The sequence below is a fragment of the Barbus barbus genome (genome assembly GCF_936440315.1).
Source record: "Barbus barbus genome assembly, chromosome: 29".
NCBI classification, from domain to species: Eukaryota; Metazoa; Chordata; class Actinopteri; order Cypriniformes; family Cyprinidae; genus Barbus; species Barbus barbus.
In genome coordinates, this window is record NC_136757.1 from 29,253,153 (window position 1) to 29,277,970 (window position 24,818).

Genomic DNA, 24,818 nt, shown 5'->3' on the forward strand with positions numbered 1-24,818 from the left:
CAAGCAACAATTGGAATTGGCTGCATTAAAGGCTGGGAAAAGTATTTCAAAGGATGAGAGCAAGAGTCTGGTGATGTCTATGGGTCACAGACTCACTGCTGTGATTGTGTGCAAGGGATCTGCAACTAAATAATAGCTTTTAATCTTTTATATCTGCCTTATGTTCAACTGTCCCAATACTTATGCTCACATCAATGAGTGGGATGAACTCTAAAAGTGCTGAACTTCTTAGCTGCTAAAACATGTATGTGTTGAAACGGCTAATAATAAAATGACATTCTGTAGTTTTGTCTCATATTCATCTTTTAATCATATTTGCAAATGTCTCCACAGCCAACAGAGCAATTTTGTCTTTACTGCTCCAATACTTATGGAGGGCACTGTAAATGTCAATTTTTTTCCAGAAATGTTGTTGTCTGTTCTTAATTGTTCTGCTTTATGATTTATTAAAATTTTTTGTCAAAAACAATATTATTCAAATTAATGCATACGACTTTAACAATTTAAATGCACTCAAATTAAATTTCAACAATTCCTTTTATCTTTTTGGCAAACAAAGTGCTGCAAAAGGTTTAAAGTTTAAATTAAAATGTGAATGAAAAAATTGAGGGATTCCTTAAAACATTATGCTTTAATAAACTGTATAGCTATTACTGTTATTAGCATTATTATTTGAAGAATAACTTTTTGTTGTAATACAGTAATATGTTTCTGTCATAATTTCTTCGTTTAACCAAATGTTTAACCAGACTAATTTTGTCTGTGTGTATTTTAAGAGTTTTCTCAAATTAAATGGTTAAATGCTGACAAAGTGACAGTCAGACTTCTTAATTTAATAGTCTTTTTGTGCTTTAATATACTATTCCATATTGTGCTTTTATTAAATGTACAACACTACTTTCCAAATTGTGCCACATTTGTGACATTCTGCATTTTTTATGATTGGATTCATATGGTTATGGATAGATTTTCAATTAAACGCCACTTAAAAACAAAGAAAACGGTGGTTGGTCAGACGGTCATTTCATGTCACAGTGGGTGGTAAAGATTTTATACCAATTATTAACAGTCTGATTTTTCCCTTTGTCTATTTCATTACATCTTGAATTTGAATGCAGCACCCATGTTTGATCATGAGACCATGAAAGTCAAAGCTGGCGTAACAGAAATGGCAATAAATATTACGAGCTAAGAGTGGTGCATATGTTAGTAAGTGCCATGTGTTTGGATGTAATAGGTTTCATCAGGGAGAAGCCAAAACAAGCTTGGCATCGTCCCACCTGACACTGCTAATTTGGCTCAAAACCTTCATGCATATCCAAGTTTTGGATCTTCATTCTTCCCACAGTCAACGTGCATGCATATATTGTAAATACAATCCATGCATTTTAGCTGGAAGGCATGATAGACACTGACTGACTGAAGCTTTTGGCTTGCTGAAAGGTCACATGGCTAATTTCTGGTCACTTAATTGCTTGTGTACAGGGTGGAGATGTTGACAGACAGCCCTCAGCTATTACAAGAGAATGCATTATTAATACGATGTGTACCTCATGCATAAATAAAACAGTCTTTGTGGTTGGAAGTGTCAGAGAAGCCGCAGGCGCAACTCAATTCGAGGTGCATTAATACACAAGCACAGAGTGATTAGAGGAACTAAAGCACACAGACTGAACAAAGCGAAGGTGATTTCAAGCCATACTGACCTCTTGGTTCTAATGCATTGTCTACTTTGTCATCGACAAAAACGCGGTCATGAACGCCTATGGTTTTCTCGCAGCCATCTACAAAAACAGAAGAAATGAAAAAGATACCGTAAGCCAATCATGTTAGTGGTAATTCAGCAGCCCGACCCACCTGCCAATCAGAGGAAAGCACATAGAAGCAGTCACCTGTTGTTAATGTCCATTAAAGTGTGTTGCATTGAAAAGCATGGGAGTTTCCAAACCAAATGTCTCCGGCAGAATCATACGTGTGTGTTTTATAATCAGTGACACTTACTTGGTGGTCTTACGAACACTTTCAGCTTGAGACACGACCTTCTCCCGGTTTCTGTGATCATGGATGCTGTAAAATACAAAGAAGAGATAAGAGAAGGTGAGTACACACACACAAACACCTGAGAAAGATATCGTCTTGGTCTCATACTACACACACACACTATCCTATAAAGCTGTGGCTTGCGGGTGTATTTTGTGGTCCGAAGTAGGAAATTGCTCCTTTCCTGTGGAATCTAAAGGGCGTGCACACACACACACACACACACACACACGCGGCGCCTGCGGGGTGAAGAGAGGAACGTCACGCTGTCATTTGTGGTTTTGTCACTAGCAGTCTGCTGGTTTATCAGCCGCTTTGGGCCCTGAGAGTTTTGAACACAAATACACTGTACGGAATTCAAAAGAGGAAAATCGCAGCTGAAATTATAGAGTGACTTCATCTCAAGTTTATTTTTAGGCAAAGCATGACGTGTTTCTTGAATGATACATTTAAGGTCCAGTAGGGAAGACCAATCACACAAAGATCTCCCTAGAATCTCAAATGTTTCTGCTAGACAGAAACCGAAGTAAATGGAGATCTGACTGAAGTATCCTACGGAGCCTCTAAAGGGACAAGGTGTTGGAACAATTATATTTCAGTGCTTGTTCTAAGAGAAACCATGTTTGCTCACACAAAACCTGCTATGTTCTAAAACTTTTCTCAGAGAACGCAAAATTTTTGCAAGCGAACAAATTCATTGCAAGAGAAAACATTTCTCAGAGAACGCAAAATTTTTTGCAAGCGAGCACAAATGTTTTGCAAGTGAATAGTTTCTCGAAAAAAATATAAAAATTTTGCAACCGAACACAAATGTTTTACAAGTGAAAACAAAGTTTCTTGGGGAATGCAAAAATTTTGCAAGTGAAAAACTTTCACAAAAGCACAAAAATTTTGCAAGCGAATACAAATGTTTTGCAAGTGAACAATGTCTTAGGAAATGCAAACATGTTTTGCAAGCGAAAAAAAAAAACGTTTCTTGGGGGAATGCAAAAACTTTGCAAGCAAACATGTTTTGCAAGCGAAAAAGTTTCTCAGGGAACAAAACTTTTGGAAGCAAACATGTTTTGCAAGTAAAAAAATGTTTTGCAAGTGAAAGTTTATGGAACACAAAAATTTTGCCAGCAAATATGTTTTATGGGGGAACAATGTTTTGCAAGCAAAAACAGTTTCTCTTGAGTTTCTCAAAACCTGCTATGTTCTAAAACTTTTCTCAGAGAACGCAAAATTTTTGCAAGCGAACAAATTCATTGCAAGAGAAAACATTTCTCAGAGAACGCAATTTTTTTTGCAAGCGAGCACAAATGTTTTGCAAGTGAATAGTTTCTCGGAAAATATAAAAATTTTGCAACCGAACACAAATGTTTTACAAGTGAAAACAAAGTTTCTTGGGGAATGCAAAAATTTTGCAAGTGAAAAACTTTCACAAAAGCACAAAAATGTTGCAAGCGAATACAAATGTTTTGCAAGTGAACAATGTCTTAGGAAATGCAAACATGTTTTGCAAGCGAAAAAAAAAAAACTTTTCTTGGGGGAATGCAAAAACTTTGCAAGCAAACATGTTTTGCAAGTAAAAAAATGTTTTGCAAGTGAAAGTTTATGGAACACAAAAATTTTGCAAGCAAATATGTTTTATGGGGGAACAAATGTTTTGCAAGCAAAAACAGTTTCTCTTGAGTTTCTCAAATGAAAACATTTGGGTAATGCAAACATTTTGCCAGTAAACTAATTTTCTGCTAGTGAACAGTTTCTGAGGGAATGCAAAACTTTTTGCAAGCGAAAACAACATTTCTCGGGAACAAACATTTCGAGAGCAAACAAATGTTTTGCAAGCGAAAACAATGTTTCTCTGGGAATAAGCAATTTTTACAAGCAAACAAATATTTTATAAGTCAACAGTTTCTCGGGGAATGCAAAATGTTTTGCAAGCGAACAAATGTTTTGCCAGCAAAACCAACATTTTTCAGAAAATGCAAATATTTTGCAAGTGAACAAACATAAAGCTCGTCAGTGGAATGCAAACATTTAAAGAGAGAATTACAATTGTTTTGCAAATTAAAGCAAAGTTTCCTGGGGAGTGCCATAGTTTTGCAAGCAAACGTAAAGTGTCTTGGTGGAAAGCAAAAGTATTTTTCTTTTGGAAAAAAAATAAAGAATTGAACAGTGTTTGAGAAATTAGCCAACATGCCAAAGATTTCAGTATGAACTCAAACACAACTCTCCCAAGAATAAATGATCTGTGCTTTGCATCTGTCAACATTTGACTTATTAATGTCTATTTTTACTTACTAATTTTAGGAGAAACGGCAAGCAATCAGCTCTTTCCATGAGTCATAAATATGAAGTTTCTTAAGCCGTGAAAGAGAAAACTCTGAGGAATTCTGTTCATCTGAGGTTATTCTGTGAGCTTTATTAAGACGGACAGCACAGTGCAAGTTCAACGCTTAGACTAATTAAGGCTAATTACTCTCAACAGGGGATTTTATTCTGTGATCTTTGGTGGGAATGTGCTGTGGTGTGTGTAGGTGTAGAGTTCCTACATTATAGTCTTTTAACTCTTCAGAGTAAACAATCACAAGCCGTTTACCTCCATAATGTGATGCGTTTCTGAATGAAACAGATGGACAATAAATGTAGGCCAGGACTTGATTTTATCCATAGGGAATTGATTTCAGAAACAGCTGCAATAACACCATTATGAAAGTAAACAGGGTCAGTTTTGATTTCCATGCATCAAAATTGCATCAGTCCTGATGTTTCACTTAAAATGTGATCATTATTTCTCATGCTTTTAAATGCACAATGTTACACCGATATCTAACGGTGGCTCAAAATCGTTTATTTAGCATATCAATCTGCAATGAAACATACTGAATATCTTCAAATCATCACATATTGACAGTTTAATAGTGACATCTGCATGTGTAATGCACATTTTTGAAGTGAAACGCAATCCTGATCAGCATTCTGTGCCGCTCGAGTTTATTAATGGAATAAACAAACACCTGAAGCAGGTCATGAATCCAAATGATAGTTTCACAAAGAGCCAAATAAACCCAACAAACAGAAATACATGACTGTCAGTGTATTCCTGCTTGCTAAACTGGATTACATTACAGGCAACATGTTACGGTACATCACTTACAGAAAGTTTTTGGACTTTGTAAAACCATGATATTCTTTGAAGAACTTTGAATTATATTTTATATAATCAACGTTTTTAGGTTTGAGGTCAGTATTTTTTTTTATATAAATTCTCATCAAGGATACATTAAATTGATCAAAAGTGACAATAAAGACATTTATAATGTTACAAAAGATTTGTATTTCAAATAAATGCTGTTCTTTTGGACTTTCTATTCATCTGTGAATCCTGAAAGATCAAATGTATCAGAGTTTCCACAAAAATATTGCAAATCAGCAAATTAGAATAATTTCTTTTTGTGAACAATTATTTTTGAGAAAAAATTAATAAATAAATAAAAATAATAATCCCCCTCCACCCACCCACCATGGCAGACCCACACCATACATTATGTAAATTATACATAAAAAAGAAGAAACAAAAGATTTAACGATGTCAAAAGTGGCACTCCAGTTCTTCAAAGTCTTTGTCCTTGCTCCACGGATACGAGCTGAAGATAGCTCCATAGAAACAACGTCCAGCAAAGATAAGCCCCATACACGTCTGGTCATTGAATGGGGAGGAACCCGGCGACTGACTAACATTTTCTTTGCAGCAGTAAGAGCAGCTAAAAGTACGTTTCTCTGTTGCGGAGACAGAGCCAATTCAGAAAAATAATTTAAGAAAAGATCTGGAGTCAAAACCACATCCTTTTCTAATAGAAATGATATGTCACGAGCAAGCTGAGTCCAGAAAAGAGAAAGTGCCGAGAATTCCCCAATTTTTTTTTTAATATGTACTGAGTGCCCCCTGCGGACATAAATTGCAATTTGGGGAAGGTGACACATGCATACAGAAGCGTTTTAAAGGGGACAGATAAAGTCTATGCAGTAACTTCCAATGGATCATATGATGATTTGGGTTTTTTGAGGATGATGTGATTGTCTCCCAAATTTGGTCAGAAAATAAACTATGTAAATCACCACTGATATCCTTAGACCAGATAGTTGTTATAGATAATGGTTTGTATGATTGTTTGAGGAGAAAAGAGTAAATAACTGAAGCAGAAATAACATAATTATCAGTGGGGAGAATGTACAGGTAATTGTGCATCCCATTTTTATTATTACATCTATGAACATCCTCCTTCCGCAAATTAGTTTCCTGGATTAAAGCAATGTCAACCTTTTTTCGTCACAATAGTTAAAAAAAACTTGTACATTAATGTAAATAAACCATTGACATTACAACTTAGAAAATTAATTTCAGTCATTACTATCAAACAAGTGAACTGAATGAGAGAAAATAATACCACTGCAAATTAATTCTCTCAAGTCTGCCTTTAAGCCATCCCTCCATCACCGAAAAACCCATTAACAAAGAAAACCCACCCCTTAGAACTTTTACAGATTGGGGTGAAAACAAACCCCAGCCTGCCGCCCTCCCCTGTCTTAGTCAGTGACATTAACATGACAGCCAAAGCAATTCTCTAGAACACCGCCATTAGTCCTATTGTAAGGGAACAGAATAACTTCAAATTCACACGAGTAATAAAGTGGAGTAAAAAAAAAAAAAGGCTATGTATACTTTCTATAACAAGGAAGCAAACACAAACAATTGCATCATGTGCACCGAACACTGCACATCAGTGACACAAAGCTTCCTAGCCCACATGAGGAACTGCCAGTAGACCAGCAAATCAGAAGTCGAGTCACTCGGTATTATCAAACCTTTATGCCACGTCCATCCCAGGAGAATGAGGAGCAGGAATGGAGCTCAGGAACCGTCCATCGTCCTGATTGCATTAGTTTGGTCTCGCCGTGTTTCATGGCGATTTTCAGAGTAGCTGGATACTGAAGAAAGATCTGCAGACCTGTCTCTTTCAATTCCTTCCGTACTGCACTGAAGGAGATCCGCTTCTTTGCCATCGCGGGAGAGAAGTCGGGAAAAGGCTCAACATCGCACCATCACCCGCTTTTACAGGACCGTGGCGTCTTGCTTCATTTAGAATCAAATTTCTGTCATTGTAGCATTATAGTTTGGAGTGATCCGTTGAAGCTCTGGAGTAAACTCGATGCGCGCGTTCAATCTCGATATCTTTGGCCCAAGGTGATGGGATCCAAATCGGTAGAGACTGTTTCAGAAAGCCGATCGGGTCATCCTTCTCGGAGCCTTCAGGTAGTCCCAGCAGGCGGAGATAAATGCGTCTGCTGCGGTCTTGTAAATCAGTCACTTGTCGCTCGAGGGCATCCAGACGCACAGTGTGTTCATTGATCACCTTTTTCTGCTCTCTCTGTTTCCCGATTAAAAAGTCAACTTTAGAGCATATATTCTGGATTGTAGTCATGTGAGAGGCGAATTCGGTGTGCATTGCTGCTAGTTCAGTTTTCAAAACTGACTTTATAGTTATCGCCATATTGTCTTCCTCCATGTCCGCGGCGGCGGCTGATTTAGTTTTCTTCTTAATTGGTGAGGATGACGGTGAAAGATAAGTGAGTTTCCCACTGTGTGACATCTACAGGTGACGCCAAGGTCATGGGTTCGAATTCCAGGGAAAGCAAGAGCTGATAAAATTTAAAAACTGTAACTTGAATGCAATGTAAGTCGCTTTGGATAAAAGCGTCTGCTAAATGCATAAATGTAAATGTAGAGACCTACGGCACACGAAAAAACTACCCCAAATGTAAAAAAAAAAAAGTTGAACAACAGTAAAAAACGGGCTACATAAGCGGAGCTCAGCTAATGTGTGACGGCTCATGAAAGTGCCACGTAATCCCGCAGCATATTAGAATATTTCTGAAGGATCACATAACACTGAAGACTGGAGTAATGATGCTGAAAATTCAGCTTTGATCACAGAAATAAATGACATTTTAACATATATTCACATAGAAAAAAAGTTATTTGAAATTGTAGAAATATTTAATATTATTACTGTTTTTACTATATTTTTAAATAAATAAATGCAGCCTTGATGAGCATATGAGAGTTCTTTTAAAAAAATATATTTTTAATTTTTTTTACTGGCCCCAAACCTTTAAGCACCAACTACCAGAACAATGTACAATTTGTAGACAGAAACAAGTTTTCCACGTGTGCTGTAATGAAATGAACACATTTCCAGGAACTCTGCCTCCTGCACTTCTCCTGTATGCGGCTTAATAATCAAACAAATTTTCCGATTGGAAATCTGGCAAGCGTGTGCTCCTGTCAGAGTCAGCCCACCCTTTGGGCAAGTATGCTAATTAGCATTTATTTCATTTGACAAAGACAACATACGAATGCAGAGCTATTAAATATGCAGCGCTCTCTTTTAAGCGCCGTAGCCAGCGGCAGAGCTTTTTCAATTTGTCCTCATCCATAAAGAGCCTAGACTAATAGCATCAGCAGAGATGAAGAGCATTTCTCACAGCCCTCATCTGCCTCTCCGCTTTAGTGCTGCTGTCTCTCTCATCATGTACATGCAAATGAATGAGAAAGAGAGAGAGTGTGTGTGTGTGAGAGAGAGCAAGAGAGAGATTGAAGTGTTACAGGTTTACAGGTGTATGTACATACCTGTGATCAGTATATATGACAAAACCCTATACATAATGTAATTCATTTGTGTAACCTAAAGTTAAATGAAAATATAAAATTTTCTGACACATATAAAATATGTTGCTACAAAGACATGCATGGTAACCACCTTGGTAACCACTCAAGTAATAATTTAGCATCTGCAGAGCAATAGTCTAGCAACAACAGCACCCTGGAAACTACACAGAACCCCCATGCAACCACATAGCAACAACCTGGTAACCACTCATAATACTCTTGCATCTGTAGAGCAATACCCTAGCAACTACACACCCTAGCAATCCCATAGCAACACCCTGGCAACCACACAAAACACCCTAACAACCACAATGTAACACCCTAGTAACTTCATAGCAACACCTTGCTAACCAGCCAGGACACCCTAGAAACCACTATAGCAACCACATAGGAACACTCTGACTACCACAGAACATTCTAGCAACAACGTAGAATGTTCTGTGTGGTAGAACACGCATAGAAATGCCCAAAGAAACACCCTGGCAACCAAACAAAGTACCCTAGAAACCGTATAGCAACACCTTAGTAACTGCATAGCAACACTTTGGCAACCACACAGAACACCCTTGCAACAACCAATCAAACTAAATAGAACACTCAAGAAACGGTAGTATAGCAACACCTTGGCAACCACCTTGAATCCCCTAGTTAGTTTAGTGAGTTTTGCATGACTCAGCGTAAAAAACTAGTTATTGAAATAGTGCCTGAAAAGTATGAAACTGAATAAGGGCTGTAGATGTATTTCCATCTCTCTGCCATCTCAGTATGATAGTAAGACTTTCACAGGAGACGACACAGACTCATTCACACCATGCAGTAGATCAGCAGCAGGTGCTCATCATGTGTTTAAAGATGTTCTCATTACTGCCAATTCAGCTCAACTGCACTGTTAATCTGGAGGGAACACATTGTAATTTAATGTGCTTTTAATTTCTACAAGACACCAGAGACTTTCATCATTGTGGCAATAACACAAACTCACAATTTTAAAAGTCTCCAAAAAACATCTACTGTAATATAATGAAATATTAGCAATACACATTAGGGCTGCACGATTAATCGAAAAAAACATCACGATCTCGATTCATACATAAATGCGATCTCATTTCTAAATGACGGCGATTCACTTCCGTGTATTTCCCTGCATTCAGATCATGTTGCATTCACGCGTTATTGGTCACTCACACAATAACAAAACATTATTAATTCACCAATCAATCATAAATCTCTATTACTTTCTCCTCTCCCTCATTGGCCAGGTTCCGCTGTCACTCATGTGACGTGTAACAAGGCGGCAGACCTAAACGGCGCGTTCGCAGAATGATCACCGTATGACATCAAAGTACCACGAAAGCAATAAAGCAGTCGGATCCTATGCATTCAAATCGCTCTTGCGGTACTTTGATGTCATACGGTGATCATTCTGCGCAGCGCTGCTTCAACGGGGCGTCAGGACTTGTAATCCGAAGGTTGTGGGTTCGAGTCTCCGGCCGGCAGGAATTGTAGGTGGGGGGAGTGAATGTCCAGCGCTCTCTCCACCCTCAATACCACGACTGAGGTGCCCTTGAGCAAGACACCGAACCCCCAACTGCTCCCCGGGCACTGCAGCATAAATGGCTGCCCACTGCTCCGGGTGTGTGTTCACGGTGTGTGTGTGTGTTCACTGCTGTGTTTAGATCATCGAGCTGAGTAGACAGATATGAATGTTTATTCATTACCATACTGAAAATAAGTAAATATTGTTAGCTGATGCTAACTGTCTAGCTAACAAACTTGCTGGTGCTAAGTTGAGGAAATGTTTAGATATTAAGTCCAAATATTTTTATTCAGCCACCTAGATAGATTACATCTAAGGGAAAAAGAACATGGCAACTACAGTAATTATCAGAGTGTGAAGTGATGCCCTCTGGGGGCATTTGGCCAGGGGTGTTTTTACACCACAGACAAGGTTTGAGAAGAAAAAAAAATCATTCTAACTTGTGTTGAAATGTTCTTCCTAACTTCAGGCTTTATTCTCGTGTCAAACATTTTTTTCTTACTGGTGAAAATTAGATTATCAGATCAGTTTTCTCTCAGGTTCATTACAATGTAAGCTTCACAGTGAACATTACTCTCGTCAACATAGGCCATATCAACAACAAAATATATATCTTGACTCCATATAGTGGTTATTTTGGGAAAATCCCAGGTATTTTGAGCAGTAGGATTATAAAAATATGCGTTAATATATAATTAAATCAAGTAGTCTATATAAAATTGCAAAATAAATCTATCAGTACTTTTTTACTTAAGTACCTAAAAAATTTAGTACTTTTGTACTTTCACTCGAGTAAAATTGAAAAAGCAGTACTTTTACTGGAGTAATATTTTATAATACGTATCTGTACTTTTACTCAAGTACTTGATTTGTGTACTTCGTCCAACACTGCTGTTAATGTTCTCTTATGTTCAACAACTTAAAGCCTTAAAATTATTCAATTTAAGGGGTCTAAAATAAAGAAAAGAGACAATTTTTTGTTACTCCAGCACTTTATTATACTGAATGTCCTGTTTTTTTTGTTTTTTTTGTACTTGAGTGCAATACATTTTGGTTGAAAAAATGAGAATCATGTAAGAGAATCGTGATCTCAATTCCCATGGAGAAAAATCGTGATTCACATTTTAGCAAGAATCGTGCAGCCCTAATACACGTGTTGCAAAAGATATTTTCCCAATCAGAATACACTGATATTTTTTAAAGGCCATCAATGGAAAAACAGGGCCATGAAACAAATATTACAAATGGACTTCAAACAGCTAGTCTGGTACACTGAAGAGGCTCTTCCTGCTGTAAACATGTTATTACTGATACATCTGAGTTTACATTCATCAGAAGATCTGCAGGCAGGAAATATGAATTCCACCTCATACATACTATACAGAACACCCTAGCAACCACATAGCAACACCCTGGCAACTACTGTGAAGGTGTTTTTTTTACTGATGCATAGCAACACCCTAACAACTGCAACCCCTTGGAAACACCCAGGCAACTAGGCAGAACACTCTAGAAATCACATAGCAACACCATGGAAATCACTGTAAACACACGTTTTACTGAGGCATAGCAACACCCTAACAACTGCAACCCCTTGGAAACACCCAGGTAACTAGGCAGAACACCCTAGCCATCACATAGATCACACTAGCACAGAAACACCATGGCAACCACTGTAAACGGTTTTTTTGTTTTGTTTACTGAAGCATACCAACACCCTAATAACTGCAACCCCTTGGAAACACCCAGGCAACTAGGCAGAACACCTTATCAACTGCATAGCAACACACTGGCAACCACAGTAAACATGTTATTTACTGATACAGTTCAAGTTCATTTACAGATCTGCAGGCACACGGCTCACACTTCAATCTAAAGTGAAAACACATTGGGCGATTTCTCACAGATGCCATTCACAGACACGGTCTCCGGAAGTGCATAGCCTCTGGCGAGCGAGCGTGTGTGTGTGTGATGATCCGCTCACAGACACTCTTTGGCAGCGTCTTTCAGTAAGTGTAAGATGCTGTCTGGCAGGCGGGCAGGCAGGTCCGGGCCGTGTGCCACCGAATGTTACAGTCACACACACAGGAAGAGGAAAACAGCAGGACGCCGGTGTTGCGACCCAGAGGACGCAGAAGGGAATCAGACAAAACAAAACAAAGAGAAGGAGAAGGTTCCATTCATCAAAGGCATGATAATGGCTGACGTGCTCCTTCACACCGCAGTAGAGGTGATGAAACGGCAGGAGTCTTCATGAACGTGAGAGATGTGTTGGCTCCGTCTGCGGCTCATGCACAGAAATATAATAAACTCAGTTCGTCTGTCATTAAACTGATCTACATCACTGCGCTCATGCAAATGGATCGCCGTTACCATGACAACCAGGGTCAGGCAAAATACAGAATTTAAGAATGGGCTTCTGTTGTGTGAGTTTAAATTGAATTGACCACAACATGCAGGATGCTGGATTGGAATGAAAGGAAGAGGGATTTACTGAATTGCACATTTGGATTAATTTCTTATTAATTTAAAATAATGTTGCAAATAAAAATTACACTTATAATACTAACAAATAAATTCAGCCTTGGTAAGCAGAAAAGTACAGACCCAAAATGTTCTAATAATATATATATATATATATATTTAACTATATAACTATATAAACTTTTATGATGTTATCATGTTTTTGTGTTTTATTTTGTTAGTTAGCTGTATATTTTTAGTTATTTTTACATTTCAAAATAACCCAAATGCAGTTTGATTGAGATTAACTGGAATGCACAATGAAAAATCATGTTTTGTGGAGTTATCTGCTCCGGGTGTGTGTTCACGGTGTGTGTGTGTGTGTGTGTGTGGATTTGTTCACTACTCACTGCTGTGTGTGTGCACTTGGATGGGTTAAAGGCAGAGCACCAATTTCGAGTATGGGTCACCATACTTGACAATACGTCACGACTTTATCTGTTTTTACAAATGAACTCTTCTCACATATATAAAGTATATATATATATATATATATATATATATATATATATATATATATATATATATATATATATATATATATATATACACACACATCACTACTCCAGTCTTCAGTGTCACATGATCTTCAGAAATCATAATAATATACTGATTTACTGTAATACATTTTATTTTTCAGGATTCACAGATGAATAGAAAGTTCAAAATAACAGCATTTATTTGAAATATGAAATATTTTGTAACATTATAAATGTCTTTACTGTCACTTTGGATCAATTTAATGCATCCTTGATGAATAAAAGTATTGATTTCTCAGTTTATATAACAATGTATTTCATTACAATAAATTAACTTATTTTAAATTAAATTAAATTTACACTTAAGTTACAACAGTTTGTTGAATGTATTCCAGTTATGTATCACATATTCAAATTTGAATTCCAATTCGGAATCCTGTTCATTGTTCTTATTCAAATCCAGCAATTTAAAAGTCAATCCTAATGTAATTCTGAACGGCACCAACTCTGATAGCGACTGCATCCCTTACAGCATCTATCAAACCTGCAGCAGTCGCTAGACAGTCGCCAGAGAGGGTAAAGCGTGATTTAATATGCGTCCGTGAGGTCATAAACCCCCCGCGATGTTCCTGACACTCTAAACCGCATCCAGATTTTCCAATTCCACTCGCGTCAGAAAAAAAATGTGATTCATTCTCCTCTCATCCACTGACTCCCTCCTGTAATATTGGATTTGGAGACCTTGAGAGATTAAAATCCATCCTTAAATTCACAATATTAGAAAAACATGCTGTCTCAGCAGTGCGCCCTAACCTTTGACCTCAGAGAGACACGCTCACATGGCTCACACTGTATTCAGCTCAATAGGCTGCAGATGTGAACGTCACTAAACAGCTTCCTGCATTTTCCATTTTCAGCGTCACTTTCTACAGCAGCGCAGAAAGGAAAACAGTATTTGTCTCAGACAAGAAATCCCTCCTGATGGACACCGTCTCCTCTCTGAGACAAAAACATGATGAATTACATCCATGTTTGATTTCACCTTTTTTTTTTATTTGTTTTGATTTCATGTCTCGATTAACCTGCTCAACTGGATAACAGCATAAAACACAAAACCTCACTGACTGCACTGAAAGAACACAAGGCGAAGGCTTTTCCATCTTGCAAACAGCAATTTGTCATTTTAATCCTCATTTCCAAAAAGCTGTAATACCGTGATCACACTACAAATCTCTGGCTAATGAAAATCACAGGCACATTTGTAAAGCAACACACTGCTGCTGAACGCCGGCCCACATGTGTCACAGCGAGCTGTTTTATTGAAGTAGAAAAAAAGAACTGGAGCTTTTTTTATGTTATATTGTTTGCAGACTGTGTTACACACACTGATATTACTGACTCCCTCAAACATAGAACAACCTAGCAACACCCCGGTGACCACACAGAACACCTAAGCAACTGCATAGCAACACCATGGTGACTGCACAGAACACACTAACAAACAGCAAAACCCTGGCAACCACATACAGTACAAACACCCTGGCAACCACACAGATATAGCACCACATAGCAACACCCAGGTGACCACACAGAACGCCCTAGCAATCACAAAGCAACACCTTAATAAATGCATAGCAACGCCCTGGTGAAAAACACCCACCGCCCCACACCCTAGCCAACACATACAATAGCATCAACCTGGCAACCACACAGAACACCCTACCAACTGTATAGCAACACCCTGGTGACCACACAGAACACCCTAGCAATCACATACAATAGCAACAACACAGAACACCCTAGCCAATGCATAGCAACACCCTAGCAACTGCATAACACTCTAGCAACTGCTTAGCAACAAGCTAGCGACCACACAGAATATCCTAGTAACCACATAAAGTAGCAACACCCTGGAAACCACACAGAACACTCCAGCAATTGGATAGCAACACCCAGGTGTCACACAGAACACCCTAGCAATTACATAGCAACACCCTGGCAACCATACAGAACACCCAAGCAATCACATATTAAAACCTTAGCAACTGCATAGCTACACCAAGGAAACCACACAGAACACTCTAGCAACTGCATAGCAACACCCTGGTGACCGCACAGTACACACTAGCAACCACATAGCAACACTGTGGCAACCATACAGAACAACCTAGCAATCACATATCAACACCTTAGCAACTGCATAGCAACACCCTGGCAACCACACAGAACACTCTAGCAATCACACAGCAACACACAAAAGCTGGTTTCTTTACCATCTACATCTACCATCTTTGCTTCTCAGGTAAATTTATCTTGATTTAAGAATCTTTAGATATTTTTAATGGAAAACAAGACAAAAATACTAAGGATTTATTATTATTATATTTTTTTGCAGTGTATAAACAGGTAAGAGCGCTACTAAAAATCCGGTAGACTTTTCTCAGCTGCTGTTATTAGAAAGAGACGTGACAGTCTGTAGTGATAATGTCAGTCAGTGAGGAACGGCTGCAATCAGAGCGAGCGATAACATTTCTACTGAGCGCCACCTTCACGACTGCTCCAGACGTGCAGTGTCTCTTCAAACACTGATTTAGAGAAATGTCACGGATAACCACCATCTGAAAGTATCAGTAACGACACCATAATGATCTTCTGTAGTTGATGTGAAAATTCAATCAACAATCCATGACAACCATGAAGAGTTTCTAAGCTAGCGAGCTGTGATCAACACTATAAAAACATAAAAATACATAGCAAACATAAATACTGGGTAAAACGTAATTAGACTGAACTAGTTTCTATAGCTTTTGTCATTGCACGACATATTTAGTATTCATTTCTTTTGATTTGAATAATACAGAGTCAACAGCACTGATTGATGAACTTGACACTGTTATTGAACTGAACTGAACAAACACTGAACTGATTGGAGCTGAATAATGGCTCTGCTTTATAGTTGAAAAGCCATTTCAAAATGATTGAATTTCGCAACATTAGCACTGTCATTTTCCTGTTTATTACTGTGAAGCTGCTTTGAAACGATCTGTGTTGTATGAAGGACAATCTAAATAAATTGTATACATGCAATTTACATAAATACTAAATATTAACAAATAACTTGGCCAACTTTTTTTGCTTCCTTCCTTCTTGTATTTTTTTTTCTCTCCCTAAAAAATACAAGCATGTGCCAAATTGCCAATCAATTTATTTATTTATTTATTTATGGCCTATTTCTGTACTAATCTGATGGACAATAAAGAGTCCTTGAGCTTTAGAATGTCACAATATAAATATAAATTATTATTATTGCTCCCAAACCCATTTTAAAAATTGTTGTAAAAGTCCTGAGCCTGAAAAAAATAATTAATTAATTAATTTTAAAAAATTCTAAAATACAACATAATAAAAGAAAAAAAATTGTGAAATAGAATAAAAATAAAACAATTATAATATAATTAATAATATAATTCATATAAAATTAAATTAAATAAAAAAGTTAAATAATAAAAAGAAACACTGGCAAAATATTTACAATATTTTCTTACAAATAAGCATAATATTTCTATTTTGCTTAAAACATATAAATTTTGAATGTCTGTCAATGGAGAAAGATGCGTTTCACAGACTAACCAGCTAACCACTAGTTCGGTCTAGTTTTAGTCTCTGACCTTAAAGGTCAAGGTCACTGTCAGAAGATACGACCAAATAAACATTCAGTGAACATGAGCATAATCAATCAGTTGAATACTATAATTAAGAAATGCACAATGATATGGATGTCAGCATGATATAAAATGCTATTAAAAAGGAGTTTGACAGTTTTCATTATAGTCGAAACGAAAGCTTGACGGATGAACTGGAAAGGAGGTTTTAATTGAACATTTGCTTAAATATTCCTGCCAGAGAAAGCTGGCGTCTTTAACCGTCCCTAATTGCGAAATCATTTTTCTTAATACAGATATTAATAATACCGATGACTCTTTCAGTGTCTGCGAGACGAGTCGTTGTAAAATATAGCAGCTAAAAGTGGCACTTCAGCTTCAGCTCTGACTTTCTGTTTGGAATTATGTTCAACATGATTGTTGTGATGTATATTAATTATGATGTTCGCCAGAGAGACAGAAGCTGCCAAGATCTATCTGGCAGGAGCTGAATAAAGACTGATCCGTGCAGTGAGACAGAACAATCAGTCAGAGAGGGCAAACGTATTTCACAGATGTTCGCTTTGGACCGCGAGCGAGGATGATGGGACTCGTGAGAAGAGCGATATGCTGGATGATTTTCCTGTCCTCAGCAGCACCAGCTAGTCAAGCACATAATAACGGCTCTCCGTGTAACGATATGAAGGTCCTGCAGGAGCCACGCTCCACATTATAAATGAAAACTAATGAGGTTTGCCTGTGTTTTCATCTCACCTTGTCGACAGGTGTCCTTCAGCGAAACCCTCGAATCGCATTTTCTTCCCACAGAATATCGATTCATATTGATTTCTGCCCTGCCTGGATTTCATATGCTTTCGTCCTTGAGAGCGAATCTCAAAATTTACAGCCTCGACCCAGTGAGAGAAAACATTGCAGTTTCTTATAGTCTCCATGCAGTTGAGCATTATGCCCAAATGGCTTTGTCACTGACATACAGTGAGGGAAATAAACTTTTATTGCACTTGAAATGAAACAACCTGCGGCCCTAAACGCATCAAACTCCATCAGACATGTGAGAAGCTGAAAAAACAAAACACACCTGGATGAACTGGTATTTCTGGTTTCTGACTGATATTTCACCTAATAATGAAACTCTACAGTATGACATCATGTTTAGACCTCATTTTGCTTGCTTAAACAAACCAATCTCAAACTTTAAAATCGCTGAAAACCATTTTAAAGGCAGAAAAAAACTAATGTATTTCTACCCTCATGGTATTTACATTTATGCATTTGGCAGTTGCTTTTATGCAAATAAATTTACACTGCGTAGATATTGTACATATATATATAAACAATAAAATAATAATAAAATAAAAAACATAAAATATATATATATATATGAGACTATATGCACATAATTTGAAACCTATAAATAATAGTTTCAATACTGTTTTAATAATCATACGTTGTTTGTAATTAATGTTAACGGTTTATTGTTTTCACCTGATTTTTTCTTTTTTACAGTCTGATTTTTGGAAAATTACATTGAACCCACCCCATAACAATTATACCCAGAATACGAACAACCATGAGTATGTTATTAAAAAAATATTAAAATATACTTGCCTCCATCCATCCTTTCACCTTCACTTATCTGCAGTGGTTGCTATTGTATGTGGATAAAATTTACTAAATAAATCTAAAATAAATAAAACATAAATCTATATTTATTTATTTAATAGTTTTAATACAGTTTATATGTTCTTTATTGTTATTTTTATTAAATAACTGGTAAAGGTTTACTGTGTTAACTCTTAAAGCGCCAAACTGCTATATTTAAGCCAAACTCTCTCTATTTAAAGATGCAATCATAACTTCATGACTGACATGTTTGATTTTAAAGGGGTCATCGGATGCAAAATGCACTTTTACATGTTGTTTGAACTGAAATGTGTGTTGGCAATGTTTGTACACAACACAACCACCCTATGACGATAAAAATCCACCCAGGTTTTTTTGTTGTTTTTTTCATCCCGAATTAATAATAACCCCTTTCTCAAATCAAGCCGTTCTCAGATTCTTATGTGAGCCGTCACACAGACCCAGGCCCCTCCCATTATTGTTGATTGACACTGGTGTTTTACCTTAGACCCGCCCTGAGTGAGCTGTAAACAGTTCACCATTGTTTCAACACCAGAGCAGCTGTAGACAAAAATATCTCCTAAGCAATTGAGGTGTTTTGTTGTTGGATGTAATAATAAATATAGCAGTCATTTACTCCAGACATCTCAGGGGCGGGGTCAGCAGAGCTCATTAGCATTTAAAGGGACATGCACCGAAATGGGTTGCAGTGAACAGAGCTGTTTTTGAATCATATCATATCAACTTGTGGAAAATGGGCATCCGACGACCCCTTTAAATCAGCCTATGGTCTTTAGTCGGACTTCTCCTGTAAAGCTGATCTGCGTTCTCATACTCACAGATGTAGTAATACTCTCGGCCCGGCCGGAACTCGAAGCCCAGCGAGAAAGGCGTGAAGAGCTGGAACTTCTCAGAGAACTTGAGCGGGCCGTTGGGCGAGTACGGCCGGTTGCACTCCCAGCGCTTGAAGCCTTTGGCCGTGTGGTCACACGTGCTGTAGCCGTCGTAGTTGACCATGTAGAGCACATATCGCTCAGCTCTCTCCTCAGGGACCGAGTCCTCATAGTGCGGACAGTACACATCCAGGTAGTCGTTTATACAGACGTCGATGTGATAGTCTCCACGGTGAAACCTGCAGGACACAGAGAGCCAGATGCATCAGAAAACAATCCTACGCTTCTCCTACCGAGTGCTTCATGCATCCAAAAGACTGTTTGATTCCAGAGAGAAATGTGTGATAGATTACACATGCAAATATATGCTTAATTTTTCACGGCGATGAGAACACGAGACTGAAACCGCTTCTTAGCTTTGAAATGAATGCTCTTCTAAGCTAAAACAATCTTCCAGTAAATATGAGATGATGCTCTTAAATCAGCAGTGATATTTTAGTATCATTGATATACTATTTCAGTTTTTGTTAATATTCTGAATTATATTTTAATTTTTTGCTTTACTTTCATTTTAGTTGGATTTAGTAATTTTGTTTTTTTTATGTAATGTAATATGATTTTTATTAATACATCTGCATAGTTTTTATTCAATTTAATTTATTAGTTGTAGTTGTAGTAACATTTTAGAATAATGTTCCATTTGTCACCATTAGTTAATAATATTAGTTAATATGAAGTAACAATGAAAAAAACTTCTAAAATTTATTAACCTTAGTTAATGTGAATTGCACCATTTCCAACATAGATTATTAAAATTTGTAAAAAAAAAGTTGTATCTATTAATATCAACAAACAGTTGTATTTTTATTAACTAAGATTAATAAATATTTTAACTAATATATTGCTCATTATTATGAGCAATATATTATAATATAATATTTATAATTATATATCAATAAATGGTAAAGTATTACTGTTTTAGTTCATTTAATTAGCGACTGAAGTACTTTGAGTTAATCTCAAGGAAAATTAGAAATTTTCCCTTTGTAACTATCTGAAATATAATACGTTTTTAAAGATTTTTTCAAAATATAATAATTTTATTTATTTTTATATTTCATTTTAGTTTAGTTTTATAACATTTTTTATATTTGTAAAAATGTATTTAACTTTTTTTAATATTTTATTTTAGTTTACTTTTATAAGTTTAAAAAATATATATTTTCTTGTATTTTATGTTAGTTACATTGACTAATGGAAACGTTTTTAAAGTGTTACCATTTTATTTAGTCTTAGTGATTGTTGCACTTCAAGTTAAACTAAATTAAAATGAGAAATGTTGAAATAAACAAGCTGAAATAAAATGTTACAATTTAAAAGATATATATATTTTTTATTTATTTTTTTATTTTAGTATAATAAAAATATATATTTTAGAATTTATATATATAATTTTTGTTTTTTAATTAATATTAATTTTATTAAAAACCTTTTTGAGAAATGTTGAAATAAACAAGCTGAAATAAAATGTTAAAATTTAAAAGATATATATATATATATATATATATATATATATATATATATATATATATATATATATATATATATATATATTTTTTTTTTTTTTAATTAATATTAATTTTATTAAAAAACTTTGAGAAATGTTGAAATAAACAAGCTGAAATAAGATGTTACAATTTAAATATTATATATAGATATATATATATATATATTTTTATTTTTTTATTTTTTTTTATTTTAGTATAATAAAAAATATATATTTTAGAATTTTTATATATATATATATATATATATATATATATTTTTTTTTTTTTTTTTTTTTTTTTTTTTTTTTTTATAAAAACAAGCTGAAATAAACAAGCTGAAATAAAATGTTACAATTTAAAAGATATATATATATATTTTTTTATTTTTTTTATTTTAGTATAATAAAAAATATATATTTTTGAATTTTTATATATATATATATATTTTTTTTTAAATTAATATGAATTTTATTAAAAAACTTTTTTATTGTTTTTGTTTTAGTTTTAGTTTGTTACCGATAATAACCTTAGGTTGAGATACGATGCATTTTACTGAGATTAGCGCTGGTTTGCTTCCATGAAACTTGTTTGTCAAGCATCTTGAAACAACTCCAACGTGCAACACAAGAAATGATCTCATTAATCACAAAAGAGACTAACATGTCCAAATGCGTGCCTGATGTGTTTACGGATGACATGCAAATCTGCTATCATCTCACCGATGAAATACATAACGTGCCCTTATTTGGTTCTCAAAACATTGCAGAGTATGTGAAAATGAGCAGCGGTAAGCATTAAAGAGAATGACCTCTGACTGACTCTAAACGAATGTTTGTCAAAGTGACAGTATTTCTCTCTTTGGGCCCTCGTGTACTCGCATCACCTGTAAATACTCTCCACCTCGTTCTCTAAACTCTCAACGAATGACTAAACAACCTCATTCCTGCCACTAAACAGCCATTTCTCAGGCAGGTCAAAGTTTTAATTGAGAATCAGTTAGAGAAATGGCCTGACAGGATCTTGTGGAAACTTTTAATTGAAATTCTCCATCCTTGAATTCCACCGAAACAGAGTTAAAAACCATTCTATCGCTGCTTTAAATCAGAAATCAAAGTGTGCTGCGGATGCTGTTGACAGTCTAGAGCTAAAATAAATTGCAGGGTCAAACGGGCAGAGAGCGATCCAGGCCAAATATATTCAAGAACACACAGAAAACCTCTCTGCATCCACACACACAGTCAACTCAATTAACAAAGTTAATAATCCTCTTCTCAATGACGGCACGCTTCATTAGCAGCCCTCTCTCACCCGCAGCAGGAGCCGCTGATGCTCTGGAGGTGTAAACAGCGAGGGCAGACAATTAACACACACCACAGTTCATCAACACCAGACCGTCAGAGTATTCACATCTGGAATAAATACATTCTATATGCGAGAAACTGAAAAGTGATTAATGCATATCCAGCTAATGGTTAAGGTTCTGACAAGGTTCTTTCAATGTCATAAACAAACGTCTTCTGATAACGTTTATAGAACGTTCATTAAACGTTACATTATCAAAACGTTACATTACATCATTCATGGAACGTTCTACTAATTTTATTTAATGGACCTGAATTGATACAGTATGAACTAACAAACTAATAAATACTAATAAACATTGTGACACATAATTTGCTCATTGTTAGTTAATATCAGTTACTAAAATTAGTTTTTAGTATTTTGTTTTAGTGACTATAGTATTTCAAGCTGAACTAAACGAAAATGAGAAATGTTGCTTTGTTAAATAGCAGATTTTTTTTATATAAAAAGATACATTTTATTATAAGATTTAAAATATATATTTTTAGATTTTTAATTTTTATATATCTTTATTTAATAATTGATCATGAAACATTTTTGTGAATCATTTTTTTTTTTTTTAACTACTTACTATTTATTTCAGATGGTTAACGTTTTTATTAACTTGATATGAACATTAGCAAAATGTTCTTAGCATTTTATTTAAGCGCATATTACATCTTCAATACAAACATGAGCTATAAAGTCTCTAAAAGTCTACTTTTCTAGATGATTTGATCACATCAGATCACACCAAATAATAATAACAACAATAATAATATACTTATTTAAACAACTATTCTGTATAATTTATATAGTAATAATAAAAAGAAAAACACACATATATATATATATATATATATATATATATATATATATATATATATATATGCAATATATATATAATAATATTATCAAAATTATAAAATGTATTGATGAGATTGATTGATAAAATTAATGGTTTCTCTAACATTCACATAATCAAGAAAACTTTTTTTTTTAAATGTAATAAAAAAATCTGTGTGTTTCGTTTCTTCTGAGAACTTTAAGAAATAACGTTTTCATAACTTAATTCATAAAATAATAATTTTTATTATGGTTAATTGCTTTTATTGCTGCTGAAAGATCATTAAACTTAAGTGCATTCTAGCTTAAATGTAAATACCATGGTAAACGAATACAGTAAATGAGTAAAAACTCATTCAGTACAACAGTACTATATTTTTTGCTTTCGGAGGGAAATGCAGAGATTTATTGTAAGAACAGAGGTTTGGAAATATCTGCTCTTATCCATAAAATATAATTTCATAGACACATACTTCAGAGCTGAAGGAGCTGGTGGTCTTTTGAACTTTCATAAACAATATTTCAATAGACACAAATGAATATCACAAGCGTTTTCTCTCATCTTGAGCTCCGTATGAAGAATGGCGGTTCTAATTGGTTACAAAACAAATATTCAGTAGACGCTGCTTCTGAAGATCTCACGCCAAGAACTTCAGAAACACAGACAGATTGTTGAAAATGAATATTACATTTCTCTGGATGAGAGAGAATAGAGTTGCAATATTTCTTTTGAAACCTCGGGATCCTGAATATTATTCATTTGAGGAATGTCCCTGTAATGTCTAGTGATGTTTTAATCTGTTTTTATTTGTTACTGATATCACGTCGTCTGCACATAAATTCTCTGATTTCCAGGAACCTCTTGGCAATCTATTTTAAATTCAATTCTATTACTGTCTTTCAAAAGAAATACAGTCAGACACAAACATCCTGTGTTCAGTTGTGTGTGTAACATGACCTAATTTAGCAAAAATAATTTCAACAAGCTCGAAGCACATTTACAGTAATGGAAGTCTATGGGCAAGACATTCGGGAGGGTTGAAAGCAGAAATGTGCCGTTTGTGTTTTAATTACAGCACATATTAAATCCTGAAATGAGCTGTAAATACAAAAATAAGCTGTAAAGTCTCTAATTAGGACACTTTTCAAGGTGATTTTTTCACAACAGTCTAAATAACAACAACTACTACTACTACTACAACAATAATAATATAAACTACTATTAATAATAATGTTATACAATATATACTTATTTAATAAAAACAATTATATATACAGTATGTATGTGCGTATATATAACAACAATAATAATAAAAACTACTACTATAAATATGTTATACAATATATACGTAATACAAATTATTATATATACTGTATATATAAAGTATCTATCTATCTATACATATAAGTATTAATATTAATATATTGCAATATATATATTATTATGATTGTTAATGAGCTGTAAATTCTCAGTCTAAATAGCAACAACCATAATAATAATATTAATAATTACTATTAATAATAATGTTATACAATATACTTATTTAATACAGACTTATAATTTATAATATAAATAATAATAATAATTTATTTTGCAATATTCTATTAATGT

The 24,818-nt window shown here is 35.1% G+C and overlaps 1 protein-coding gene across 2 annotated transcripts in view; it reads right to left on the reverse strand.

The window, feature by feature from the left end:
* LOC306848973 (ephrin-A5b) overlaps positions 1 to 24,818 on the reverse strand; it is a 126,250-nt gene that overhangs the window by 4,910 nt on the left and 96,522 nt on the right. The window contains exons 2-4 of one of the 2 annotated variants that reach the window (XM_079383771.1): positions 19,419 to 19,711; positions 2,002 to 2,067; positions 1,707 to 1,784 (exon numbers count right to left, since the gene is read on the reverse strand). In XM_079383771.1, the coding sequence (XP_079239897.1) occupies positions 1,707 to 1,784; positions 2,002 to 2,067; positions 19,419 to 19,711 (437 nt within the window). The remainder of the gene's footprint in view (positions 1 to 1,706; positions 1,785 to 2,001; positions 2,068 to 19,418; positions 19,712 to 24,818) is intronic. The other variant, XM_079383772.1, reaches the window with a different exon arrangement.